The sequence below is a fragment of the Loxodonta africana genome, chromosome 18 (genome assembly GCF_030014295.1).
Source record: "Loxodonta africana isolate mLoxAfr1 chromosome 18, mLoxAfr1.hap2, whole genome shotgun sequence".
Classification (NCBI taxonomy): Eukaryota; Metazoa; Chordata; class Mammalia; order Proboscidea; family Elephantidae; genus Loxodonta; species Loxodonta africana.
The window spans coordinates 47,118,008-47,132,042 of record NC_087359.1 but is presented as its reverse complement, the minus strand read 5'-3'; the positions used below and the strand labels follow the sequence as shown (position 1 = coordinate 47,132,042).

The window sequence follows — 14,035 nt, the reverse complement described above, 5'->3', positions numbered from 1 at the left end:
GGGGCGCTGACCCCACCGCCGCCGGGCACTGGCTGAGCTCCGAGGAGGCGAGCCGGCAGCGGGGACGCCCAGTAGGGGTCCGGGCAACTGGGGGCGGCGGCGGCCGGGCCGGGGCTCCCCCCCCGCCCGCGCTCGCCGCCGCGGTGGTGCGTCCCGGAGGTTACCGGAAGTGGCCGCGCTCGGCGCTGCCATGTTGAGGAGCCGCCGCTGCCGCTGCCGCCGCCGCCGCCGCCGCCGCTTTGTTGTCGCCTCCTCCGGCTGAGGAGGCTCCCCGAGCGGGGGGAGTGGGGAGGAGGGGGGGTCGGCTGCCGCAGCCATGGAGGCCAACTGGACCGCGTTCCTGTTCCAGGTACTGGGGGCCCCCCCGGGGGGCACGGGGGGGACAGGGGGGCCGGGCCCCGGGCTGGCGGGCGGGAGGGCGCTCCTCCTCCCCTCCCTCCCGGCTCCGCTCTCCGGCCCGGCCTTAATCCCCCTTTGTTTTTCCGCCCGCCAGCCCCGGAGGAGCGGGGCTGCTGAGGTGAAAGGAGGCGGCCTCACGGGGTGCGGGGGAGAGAGCAGGCCTCGGGGTGAGCCCCGGGGCCCCCCCCCCAGCACACTCACGCACACACACACCCTTCCCTCCCGCTCTGAAGCGGAAGGGAGGAGGCCGGTCGCTGTCACCACCAGAGAAAGGAGGGCGCCGGGCCGCTGGATAGGCTAGCGCGGGCCGCTCGGCCACTGCGCGTCCGGCCCGGGGCCGCACCGTGGGGTGAGGGGGTCCCCAGGTCCTACTCTGAGTCCCTTTCCTTCCCTTCCCCCATAATTCATCCATCTTTCGCTTTCCTCCTCCTTTCACCTCCCTCTCCTCTCTTTTTTTTGTTGACTTTCTGAACCCCCTATTCCCGCGAATAGCGGGCATCCTGGGCTCCCCGCCACTCCCCCTTTCTGCCGCCCCCCCCCCGTGTTTACCCCGTCGGAGTGTGTTTTGAGTGTGTACGTCTTCCCCAAACTTTTTCACTGAATTTCCATTTTTCTTTCCCAAACCTCTGCCGAGCCTTGGCAGCTGACACCCTTTCCCTCTGTCCAGCTCTCCCGCCGTCCCATTCAGCCCGGGGAATCCCCCAGCCGATCCCGGGCGAGGGGAGTGGGGCGACAGGGGCGAGGCGGGTGCCGGGATTCCTGGAGGCCGGACCTCTCCAGCAGCGTTTTGCTCTCCTGTCCCACCTCGAACGTTTCCTCTGACCAAGTGGGGGAGACGGAAAGTGGAGAGAGCAAACAAAGTCTGCTTACAAAGCCCCCAGATGAGTCACCCGTTGGGGTGTTGGTGTTCGCTTTTTGCAAGAAACTTGAAAGTGACTGTAGTTGATACGTTGGCAATCCTCTTGCCCGCTTACTTTAGCCGGAGGACCCCTGCATGGAAGACTTGGGCTGGAACTTAGTTTTTTTCCTGCTTCGTTTTCTGTTTGCAAACGGAGCACTTTAATGGGCAGTAGTGATGAGCTCACGGGGAAACTTCCGAACCGGAGGACGTTAGGAAGCTCGTCGCTTTAAGTGCGTTCTTCCCGCCTCTCCGGGTTATTTTCCTTCTTTGAATAATTTCGTGAAACCCCAAAAGCGTACTTGGGGCGCTTGAGGCCATTTAGAACCAACCAGGAACGGATGCACAATTTTCAAAATACAGTTCTCCCAGCTACTGGACCCATCCCAATGGAGTTAATATAGGGAATTTGAGACCTCAGACGTTCCCTATTGTGTAGACTGGTTTTATTGTTTTAAAACATGTGTTCTTTCAAATGTGGGTAATTTGATTTTTACGTAGTTAAAATGTATTCAGGCTTCTTAAAATTGAAGATATTCAAAATTATGGAATTCAAACTTTCCTCTTATTCTGATCTGGTATTTTTCTGGGCTTCAATGAGCTTGATAATAATGTGATAAATCAACTTAAAATGCATTGGAAAAAAAGTGATAGATAACTAGCTGGTACCCAGGTTGGTGTAAAGGTGGTGACTGCCGTCTTTAGAAAAAACTTTCAAATGGTCACTTAAAAGTGGAATTAATGGACCTCAGCAGTGGTTTTCTTGTGATGGATGATGTAGATTTACCATATTAAACCTGATGTCTATAAACTTAATGGAGATTGAGAAAAAAGAGTTCTTGACATAAAGGAAGAACCTATAACTAATCTTTGAAAAGCTAATTGAAAAACCTTTTGAGATTCTTTTTTTTTAATCTTTCCCTGAGTAAAGTAAATGCCAAGCATTTATTGGTCAGTTTTTAAATTAGACTTTATATTAATGTTTTTAACTATTAAAATCTTCTTTTTTTTTTTTTTTCCTGATGGCGAAGTTTGAAAACTAATATTTGATCCTGGGCTTGGCAGTGTGTGCAGTGAAAATTGTTGGAGAACTTATAATTTAGAACTGAAGACAGTTGAATAGGTAAAGAGACTATTTCAGTCTTTTCTGTGGAAAGGTATGAATAGACTTAATCAGTTCCGATTTAATGAAATTTTCACTGGGGAAATGGAGAGTTAAACTCTCTTGTTTCCTGGAGCATCCTATTGAATTTATGTTTTAGAACAATTTAACACCTGCTTGCTTCCCAGATAACCTGGTGGAAAGTGAAAGCCATAGCTGTTAAAATGTTTGATGGATGATTCTCCTAACAGGACATTCAAGATATGACTCACCAATGCTAATTTGTTTCAGTACAAAATCTTTTACCCTCTAGCACTGGAGATTTCATGGTGCCATATCCTTCCACCCTGGGTGATGAAACAACATTTTTGTGTTGTTTTTTGCCAGCCCAGAAAAAGGATAGCTTGGGCAGGGTTAAAAAGCCTTGCAGTTGAAAGAGATGGGAGATAATTAAAACTCTGATTTAATAATGCTAATCAAATACAAGCCTACACAGAAAGTATATTTTAAAAATAAATCACTTCACTGAAGGCAGGCTGTGGTGGTTACTTTCTCTCTCCCCCAGAGAACAAGTTGGGAAAACCCAATACCTGTCTTAGAAGGGCTTCATGTAAAAGTGTGGGGTTCTTAGGAATCCTCAGGGAGTGATTACTGTAGTGGTCAAGGCATTCTACAGCATTTCACCAAAGAAGCAGAGACCTGGTGTGACCCTCGGGTGAGAGTGAGCGTCAGCAATGCTGTAAAAATACTTTATGTTGCCACAGAGATCTGAATTGATAAAATGGCAGTAAGTGCTTTTAGTACTTCATTGCACTAATGGTCATTTAGGATTGAAAAATACCTCTAAATGCTGAAAGTCTGAACTTTGTCCAGAAGATTTGCATTCTCTATTATCTGATCTGTTAGCCTTTGAAGTTGTATATGTTGAGCTAGCTCAGCTATTAACTATTTGTATACTGTATGGAAACTTGGGTATCCTACAGCTAGGTTGGAAGTGGGGTAAAATTAGAGTTCAAATTCTGTAAAGTTTCTACTGATGTCTCCTGGGTAGACATCTGACAGTTACAGGAGCCCCATAAATTGAAAGTGGACTGTAAGTTCAGTATGATCACTTAAGTCCAAAAAGATGCTCATAAGTAAGCACATAATTAATAAGAGTGTTTTCAGGACTCAAAGGAAGATGAAATAAAAAATACAAAATTTGAAACTGATAACTCTGGATACAGTACCACCTAATCATTTACCAGGTTTAGCTGCTGTGCTGCCATCAGATAAAGATACACATGATCCATGTGTGGTAGAGTTCTTATCCATCAGCATCGTGTGGGAAATGTTCTTATCCATCAGGAGGAGCTCTGTGTGTGTGTGTCTGTCCGTCTGTCTGTCTCCTTATTTTTCTGTCCTTAAGTTAGCTGTAGGACTTGTGATTACAGCGTGAGAAGGGTGAATAAACATCTAAAGTGTGTAAGATGCTCAGAAGGGCCTCTCCTAGGACAGTGTATGCTTAAAATATATTTGGAACTCTTTACCTCTGAGTACATAATCCTTTTAGGATTACAAAACTCAAGCTTAGGGACTTGGGCTGACTGTCAAGAGTTTCAAAAATGATGTTGATAAAGAACAACATATTAAAAAAAAAAATTAGGAAGAACTATTTCAGGAATATTTTCCATCATTTCCTAAATGTTTATCAGTATGAAGGTGTGGAGAATTTTGAAAGAATCGAATCCAAGGAGTGTAACTACTCATAAATACCAAGAACCTGAACCGCGATGAAATTTTGGTTTCAATGCAGCTAAGGAAAATTTCCAGGCAGTGTCCAGCCCCCAGTTTTGGAATGGAAAAGCACATTATAACAGAGCAAATGTCTGATACTTTAACAAAACCTACAACTGCTGGAAGAAGATGAACATGGAGGAATTTTAAATATAGTTTTTTTTTTTTTTTTTTCTTATTAGTCTGTCTTTGAGCATTTAGGACTTGAACAAGTAGTGTTGGTAAAGGATGCAGACTTCTAGTGTAGGATTAAATGAACTGAGAAACAACTGACAGGTGTTTTGCTATGGGCTACCTTCACAGATGCCTTCCAGGTCAAATAATAGCAGGTTTCATTTCAACCAATTATTTTAGTAGAGTTAAGTGAAAACTTTAAAAGGAAACTTAACTAGCATGTGTATCCAGAACACTAGATTGCTTTCATCATTAGCAGCAGCCCCCTTGCTCAATCACTAAGTTCTCTGATGGAAAGGGAGAGACCTGGTACCTTTCCTTTCCTAGGTAATGGCCAGGTAGATGATTATGTTGTGTGTGTGTGTGTGTGTGTGTGTGTGTGTGTGTGTTACTGCTAAATGCTTAAGTCGGGAGTGTTATTTTTTTTTTTGACAAGTTATTTAAACTCGGTTTCAGCGCTGACAGACTAATGCACACTGATTTCATCAGCTGTTATATCCCTTACGAACCAGGCTGGTATATAGTTTAGTCGGCTGTTTGAAAGCAAGATCACTGTCAGCAACTTAAAAAGTTTTGTGTCTGCACACTGATATTTTAAATGTTTTGTATTAGGAGCTTTGATTGTAACTAGGTGGTTGCTGGATCTCAGAGAGTTAGCTCGCAGGCTCTTTGACTGCTTCTTCTGGTCTCTGTTGTCTGGAGCATGTTGAATTTTGAAGGTCATTGTGAGAGGCTGAGTTTCTGAAGTGTAAATGTTTGGTTTTAGGCCCATGAAGCCTCCCATCACCAACAGCAGGCAGCACAGAACAGCTTGCTGCCCCTCCTGAGCTCTGCTGTGGAGCCCCCTGATCAGAAACCATTGCTTCCAATACCTATAACTCAGAAACCTCAGGCTGCGCCAGAAACATTAAAGGATGCCATTGGGATTAAAAAAGAAAAACCCAAAACTTCATTTGTGTGCACTTACTGCAGTAAAGCTTTCAGGGACAGCTATCACCTGAGGCGCCACGAGTCCTGCCACACAGGGATCAAGTTGGTGTCCCAGCGAAAGAAAACCCCCACCACAGTGGTTCCCCTTATCTCCACCATCGCTGGGGACAGCAGCCGAACTTCGTTGGTCTCAACCATTGCAGGCATCTTGTCAACAGTCACTACATCTTCCTCGGGCACTAACCCCAGCAGCAGTGCCAGCACCACAGCTATGCCCGTGACCCAGTCTGTCAAGAAACCCAGTAAGCCCGTCAAGAAGAACCATGCTTGTGAGATGTGTGGGAAGGCCTTCCGAGATGTGTACCACCTCAATCGGCACAAGCTCTCCCATTCAGACGAAAAGCCTTTTGAGTGTCCTGTTTGTAATCAGCGCTTCAAGAGGAAGGACCGGATGACTTATCATGTGAGGTCTCACGAAGGAGGCATCACCAAACCCTATACTTGCAGTGTTTGTGGGAAAGGCTTCTCGAGGTACTGCGTTTTGCTTTGCTTTTTTAAATTATAACAGTGAAACTTCAGATTTATTTCTGTGTGATCTTGAAGGTTTATGTGAGAATAGATGTGGGCTGGCCTGCCTTGTTAGAGGAGATTGGTGATAAAGAAGTGTTATACTCCAGATCTAATTCCAGTTTGGTGTAGTTGACAAGTGGCGACATAGTGATCTAACTTACTACGTCAGTTAAGAAGTGCCTTGGTAGACTCAAACCTTCACTTGGCACAGGGATACTTATCACTGCAAAACCACCGGTTTCCACTTCAGTTGGGTGACTAGATAGGAGGTTCACTGTGCGAATCAAAGGAACTTGCTTCCTGAAAGTTGAGGTGACTTGGGAGACGCTCAATAAAACTTTTAGGAGAATATTTTCCTTTTTTTTTGTGGTGGGAACTAACATTTGAATATTATTTTTAAAAGCTTTTAAAGTTACTATAGTAGTAGCTATTTCTGGCAAGCGTTAGGACTAAAAATGTGGATATTTTATAATCGTAAAGAACCAAGACCTAATGTGATTTGGTATTGACTAGAAGAGAAAATGATCAGGTAAAGGACTAAGACTTTTTAATGGCAAGAGCGGTAAGGAGGCTTGTACTGGGGGGAGGGGGAGTTGGTAATTATGCTAGCCGTGTTTAAAATGCTCCCCAAATCTGCCGATCATGTACACATCACAGTAAGTAGCATTTCTCTGAGTGTGTTCCATTACATCTTCTGTTGAAACTCTCTCTTTCACAGGCCTGACCACTTAAGCTGTCACGTAAAACATGTCCATTCAACAGAAAGACCCTTCAAATGCCAAGTAAGAGTTAAAAATGACTTATCCTTAGTGTAGCGCTTAATGCACGTTATCCAGAAGGTCTGAGCCAATCAACTCTCGTGGCTCTTGAGTGATCGTAAAATCACTGACTTGAGTAAATGTGGTCCATTTGAGTTTTAGTCTTAGTATAAACGACAGCTTCTCATTCTGTGAGGCAAGAGCATTTAAAAATTTAAATGTATTGTTTTTGTTAAACTACGCTTCCCTTTCCTTGGGCAACAAAATTTTTTATTTTGAGGGAAAAAAAATTATAGCTCTTATAAAGATCATTATGTATTTAAAAGGAGTAAAAGAATGAAGTGCTTTGAATTTCTGAGTTGATGATTGAGATTGTTTCAGTTGTAATAGGGGAAAATATTAATTTTCTCTCAAATATTATCACTTAATGAATTTTTGTCTGTTAATGCCAAATTGGAACTTTTTCTAATTTGAATATCTCTTCGTTAATGACTTCATTTGACATAAGTTGTGACAATGAAAAAGTTAAGAATTTTGCTAAATCAAAGGACTGTTTTAGGCATTAGTAATTCTGGTTATTGCTGGAAGTCTTTTTGTGCTCCTTTCAGTTAAGTTTGTTAATGACTGATTTTATTAAGTAAATGATTTGAATTCTAAGAAAAATCCAGCTGAAGGGAGGAAGCTAATGTTCTTTGAGTTAAGTGCTTGCTGCATGCCAGGCCTGGGGCCAGGCTCTTATCCAGCAGCAGTCCTGTGAGGTAGGTATTACTATCCCCATTTTATCCATGAAGGAACAGATTCAGAGAGGTTAACTAACTTGTTCAAAGTTATGCTGTTTAGTAAATTGTAGAGCTGGTTTTAAACCCAGGTTTAACTGACTCTAAAGCCCCCATCTTTTCATTACTCTGTGTTGATATTTTTTCCTCCCCTGAAATGGAAGTGTCTAAAATTCACCAAGTGTTTTGAAAATTATGATTCTGAGTAACACATGCAATTAAAATTCAAATAGCTCAGTCTGCTTGCTGATGGGGGTAGAGTAATGCATAGAATATAACATATTTTAAAATGAGTGGAACAGGATAGTCTATATTTAAAAAAAGTTTTCCTCCCTCATGCAGACATGCACTGCTGCCTTTGCCACCAAAGACAGACTGCGGACACACATGGTGCGCCACGAAGGCAAGGTATCGTGTAATATCTGTGGGAAACTTCTGAGTGCAGCATATATCACCAGCCACTTAAAGACACATGGGCAGAGCCAAAGTATCAACTGTAATACATGTAAACAAGGCATCAATAAAAGTAGGTGACTCTTCACATTTGTTTTTGCATTTCAAATTGATGAAATCTAGCTGTTTTATGATGTATCAAAGGTATTTTCACTATGCTTTCAGGACTAGATTAATGTCCATCTTACGTGTTTCCTCCTGTTACTGAAGCGTGCAAACACACATCAGTGTCAGAAATATGCTCCACGTGTATCTACACAAACCTCATTGATAGACTCTCCACTGTGCTTGACTGTGGATAACACCCGTGTTAGGAGAGCAGGATTTCCCCACAGCTGTTTTTCAGTGTGTCCCTTCTATGGGATGTGAATAAAAAGCTCTACTGGGTTGGAAATGAAATAGCAGAAACAAAATTAGGAAGCTGTTTCTTTTCTAAGCAATTTTTATTATTTTATTTAATGTTAGGGAGATTCTTGAATAGCAATGTCTACTAACTCCTGATTGTATTAATAACATGTTAATAATAACCTTAAAGGTGAAAGTAATATTAATAAGTTTGCCTTTCAAACCCAAATCTGTAGAGAAATGGGACATATATCCATTCAGAACTTGTGGGTGAAATTTAATACTTTAATTTACCCAGTCTGCTGCTTTTACGATTTCTTTTCCACTAGAAAAAAGCATTTTCTTAATTCTGTGTTACATATGTACTTTATGCAGCAGAAACATCAAATTCTCAAAAAGTAGGGGGCCAAAGTGAATGAGAAAGAAAGCTTAATGTGTTTTAATCTCATCCATTTTGCTCCTTTGTAAGTTCCTTGGGTTTATTATCTAGCACATTATACCGTGTTAACTTTTAAAAATTTTACTTTTAGTGTACATCATTGTGGTCAAGTAAGCAAGTATATTGAATATTTTGGTAAACACATTGATTAATCCATGATAATATTCCCCAACTTCCATTAAAAGACACTTGCTTTTTAATATAGCAGAAATCTCTTTTCTCTTTTATATTGGTTTTCCGTAGCTCTCTAGATATTTTATTAACTCATCTGTCATGATCAATATAAACACAAGCAGCAAAAAGAGATGCACTGTAGTAAGAGCTATAAAGTCAAATGAGAAAGATCTCAGAGGCGTGAGGAGTCAAAGTATCTAAGTTTTGGATTTTGAAAAAATGGCCACACTTTTTCAAGGTAAATATAGTATTTCTGGTTTGTCTTTGGAGTAGCATGCATGAGTGAAGAGACCAGCAACCAGAAGCAGCAGCAACAGCAGCAGCAGCAACAGCAACAACATGTGACAAGCTGGCCAGGGAAGCAGGTAGAGACACTGAGACTGTGGGAAGAAGCTGTCAAAGCAAGGAAGAAAGGTAAGATGAGGCTTCCCGTGGTCAAGGTATAGCTTCGGAATTGTTTTAATTTAGTGTGCGAAGTGATCAAAGTAGAGCACCTAGAGCTTAGGGAATCTGACTTTGTGAAAACTTGTAATTACTAAATGGTGGGACATGTCTGGTAAAGTTTAGTTACTGGCAACAAAACTTCCAGATAAGTTTTTATTACTAGAAAGTAAAAATTCTCAGTACTTCTTAGCATGTTCTTTCTTTCGACTTACTTTTCGTTATAAATTTGGAGACAAATTTGGTTCTTTGCTTTGCTCAGAGTTCCGTTTTGTTGTTCATTTTGTTGTCGACATCCCTGCATTACGGGCTCCTTTTTTCTTATTAAAGTATTCCCACTTTGAGGAAAAAAAAAAAAATAGGTGGGTGAAATACCAACCTTGTGTGTATCTAAGTTCACTTTCTTACTACTGTGCTATGTTTTGCTCATTTAGTATCCTTTCTGCATTGTTTTATTTATTATACTTTTCAGACTGTATAGTGCTGACTTCTTTCCTTTTGGTTTCACCCTTAATCTCCTCAGTCATAGCTTTATAACTTAACATGTTCTGTGCTTCTGCTGTGAGGGACTCCACTGTAGTTGTCACAAAAATTGAGAATGGTGTGCTTTTCTCTCTTGTATGTCTTAACAAAGAATCATTTGGGGTGTCAGTTTTCAACATAGCTACTTGTTGCAGCTTTGGCTTCTGGTCTGTTGTGTAGCCATTTCAAGTAAGTCATTTTGTCAGTGCATCCTCAGCCATAGGACAGATTCCTAAATTCCTTCTTTCTTCTCCCACCCTTGCCATGCCTTACAGTTGTATTTTAAATTCATAAAGAATCCTCTGCATATAGGCTCTTCTGTAATTCCTTTGCTGTATAGTTTCTTCACCTCTTGCTTTTATGCAGCGTGGTTCTTCCCTTCCTCAGATCCCTTCTAAAAATCCCGTGTTTGGATAAACAAAAAGGGAATAGCATTCTTTTTCATACATCTGCTGGCATCGGAGGAAAAGAAGGAAGCAGTCCAGATAGGCTTTCTACCCTTCTTCAGGTGCTGCTTGTTCCTGTCTTCAAATGAAGAGTTGTCGTTACTTTGATAAAAATGTTTTTTGGTGCAATGATAATTACTTAGTGGGTTGAAAGTGTATTATAGAGAATGTTTTACTTGGAGGAAGAATAAAAGTTTTTAACTAAGTCATAGTTAAAAAAAAAAAAACTGTTAGATTGAAAAGAAAATGCGGGGAGCGGGGGTGGGGCAGGGGGCGGTGAGGGGTGGCACTAGGCAGAGGCAGGCCGCGTGCAAGGGAGAGTGAAGCTCCTGTGGGGAAAGCCGAAGGAGACTGTCCTTAGCAATGCTACCATCACCTCAAAAGCAAGTTGGCCTTCTCTCGCTCTCTCTTTTGTTTCAGCACTTTTCTATTTGGTATTGTATTTCAGTTTGCTTGCACAATAAGACTCAATTGTTTAGCTCATCTTCTGACCTCCAGGAAACAAAATGCTGTTATATTCCCATTCATAGCATGAATCTCTCTGAAAGTGACCACTGATGTTAGCAACCTCTGTGTTCATGTTAGTAAACGTCACCTCTTGAGGGAAGGAAGGCTCCTGGCTTGAAAACCTAAACTTGAATCAGCAATGTCTCTTTAAATATTGGGCCTAATGTAGAGTAAGATAATATCAGTTCTCAATCTAAATCATAATCTTAGGGAGCTTTTTAAAATACAGGTTTCCCAGGTCCCATCTAAATTTCACTATTGAAGCTTCCTGGATAGATGATTTTGATCATCAGCCAGATTTGGGAATCCTTGATATATAGTATCTGCCAAACTTATATTGACCAAGGAAGGGCTGTCTATTGACTATTTAACAACTCAAGGGTCCACCTGAGATGATTTGATCCCTGTGTAGGAGTGTGCAGACCTCCGTCTTTAGTTTCAAATGCATTTCTCCATTTTGACAACCAAGTCACAGCCAGCCCACCCATTTGTCTCCATATTGCCATTTTTTTTTTTTCTGGCAAACCAGCAGGTGGTGTTGAATTTTGCTTCAGGATGGGAGTGTTCCTTTTCGGGAAGTTTTCTTTAGGAAGTGCCCAGACTTTGCAGATAGCAAGGACTAGGGGTCCCCAACTCACTGCAAGATCTCCTTGCCTGATTAGTCCTCCTTAGTATGCTTGGTGGTGTGTGATATGTGCAGTTAAATTATACTAGATGTAAAGTAGGTGACTGTGTTAACCAGAAAGAGAAGAGGAAATGGGAGTGGGGAGGAGAACATAAAGCCTACTGAGGAGTATTTTTTTCTTTGTTAGCATCATTAAGAAACAACCAAAAACAACAGGATTATTAATCAAAAACAGTTTTCTAAGACTGAATATAAGCAGGTGATAATAAAATAGCTTGCTTCTTGATCCCTAATTATGAATTTTTAAAACCATAACAGAATGTGGCTTCACCTCTGAGAGGACTTTAGAGCACATACTATTGAGTATGTACACCTCTCTCTGATAGTTACAGTGTGCCTCATGAGAAGATTTCTCTGATTATATGTTATTGTGTAACCATTGGCTCAACTCTGTAAACAAGCTCTTCTCTCCTGTTGGTGGTTGGCTCTTCCCAGGAGAGTATTTAGAATTCAGAGGAACTGCATGAAGTAGTAGTGGGACTACTTAGCCATACTCCGTATCTCTGTCCCCCTCCCCTCAGAGCACCTTGCAGAAGTTAACTATCTGCAGAAGTTAAGCATCACTGTGAGGTAGGTAAGTAAATTTGAACTTGAAACCAAAAGTGTAAGGCTAAATAAGTCGCCTTAGTTCTTGTAGGAGGTATAGCATCAGAAAAGAGATTCACACACTGGGGTTCCTGGCCCCCAGTCTTGTGCTCGGAAGGCTCCTCCCTCTTATTGACTACTTGGTTGAAAACTGTAATTTAATTTATTACATGTTTGTCCTTTTTAATTAAAAGAAGTTGATTCAGAAACTCTTTGTGAATTTTGTTCACTGTTTTGAGAGTCTAAAGGCCCTTTTGTCTTCTTATTTTAGAAGCTGCTAACCTGTGCCAAACCTCCACGGCTGCTACGACACCTGTGACTCTCAGTACTCCATTCAATATAACGTCCTCTGTGTCGTCTGGGACTATGTCAAACCCAGTCACAGTAGCAGCTGCAATGAGCATGAGAAGTCCAGTAAATGTTTCAAGTGCAGTTAACATAACCAGCCCAATGAACATAGGGCACCCTGTAACTATCACCAGTCCATTATCCATGACCTCTCCTTTAACACTCACTACCCCGGTCAACCTCCCCACCCCTGTCACTGCCCCAGTGAATATAGCACACCCTGTCACGATCACATCTCCAATGAACTTGCCCACACCTATGACATTAGCTGCCCCTCTCAATATAGCAATGAGGCCTGTAGAGAGCATGCCTTTCTTACCCCAAGCTTTGCCTACATCACCGCCTTGGTAAACAGTATTATAAAATCAAAATATGAGTTTAAAGTAAATATTTACCAGCAACTTATTTTTAGTTCATTAAAGCAAAAAGTAAACCATGAAACTGGGAGATTTTATTACATTAGTTAATAAGAGTATAGTAGCATTTTTCTCCAATTTTGGCTGGAATTGTTCAAAGTAGGGTGTATATGTAACTTATCATTGGACCACTTTAGTTTAATCAGAAATTCCTTTTAGTTCACAGCATTGCTTAAACAAGGTAGTAGTTGGCCAGATGAAATGCCAGAATTAAAACCAATCATAAAAAAGTAAAACCCATTTCAAAATAAAAAAGCAGCGTTACGGTTTCTAATCCCGAGAAGTCATTTTATTATAAACACTAGCACAACTTTTCTCCTCATACAATGTGGATGACTGATTTTAACCTGAAGTCCTAAATCCACAGATGGAGAGCTAGTGTAGAATTCTTTGTGTTTATTGTTTTTATGAGTAAAATACATGCATTGTCATAATAAAATGCATTTCAGAGAATATGCATTTTACCTTTGGGAATATGTTAATTTCAGGCAGCATTCCCTATGGGAAAGGTGATACCAGCTCTGATATGCAAAGCATATGATAATTTATCATTCTAACTTCAACATATAATAGGGATTGTGACCTGATATTTGGAGATGTAAATATTGCTCAGCATATTAATCCTGACGGAATATAGCATCGTAGCTGACTTTTTTAAAAAATTAAAAAAAAAAAAAAAAAAGAAGAAGAAGAAGAAGAACCCAACCAAAATATACAGATTGTGTTTTGGTAAGAAAAGACCGCAAGTGACAGAAGTCAAGTGTGCGGACAGGCAGGCTCCTAACAAACGGAGGCCAATGGGACTCCTACTCAGGAGCCAAGGAGTACTTTGGAACAGTTAAAATATATTGCTTTAAATTGGAAGACGCTGGAGGCACTGGGATGTGATATGCCCCTCTCTCTCCCAATCAGAGCCTGTTGATGTTACAACAGGGACAATGTGTTAGTTGCTCACTAGAGTTTATGTCTTATATTAAATTGTATACAGTTTTTATTCTAACCACTAACTAGGTAGTATCCCCCTTCAGAACAAGCAAAGCGTGTCTTTATTCTTTAATTTTTCCTTCCGTTTCTTAATCAAGTATTGTGCAGATTTGTTCAACTTTGTAAATATGGACATCATTTTTTTTTTTTTTCCTTCTTTGAAAAAACACTTGTATCAGCTTTGTGACGTTTTCAGGGAGACAGCTGTCTGCACTCCCCCTGGAAGCCCAGCAGTGATCGTGCACGTTGAGACATGTGCTTTTTATTCCTTAGCAGGACGTTTTATCTCTGTACCTAAAGTAGAAAC

At 41.4% G+C, this 14,035-nt stretch overlaps 1 protein-coding gene across 2 annotated transcripts; it reads left to right on the top strand.

Annotated features, from left to right (window-relative positions):
• The first annotated feature begins 206 nt into the window (after positions 1-206).
• Positions 207-13,455, top strand: VEZF1 (vascular endothelial zinc finger 1). 2 transcript variants are annotated; one of them, XM_064271288.1, is made up of 6 exons: positions 207-349; positions 5,116-5,810; positions 6,568-6,631; positions 7,708-7,909; positions 9,068-9,208; positions 12,252-13,455. In XM_064271288.1, the coding sequence occupies exons 1-6, from the start codon at positions 317-319 to the stop codon at positions 12,677-12,679; spliced, it is 1,563 nt and encodes a 520-aa protein (XP_064127358.1). In that variant the 5' UTR covers positions 207-316; the 3' UTR covers positions 12,680-13,455. The 2 variants fall into 2 exon arrangements, with proteins under 2 accessions (XP_064127358.1, XP_064127359.1); XM_064271289.1 differs by having other exon boundaries at positions 208-349; positions 7,726-7,909.
• The last annotated feature ends 580 nt before the right edge of the window (positions 13,456-14,035 follow it).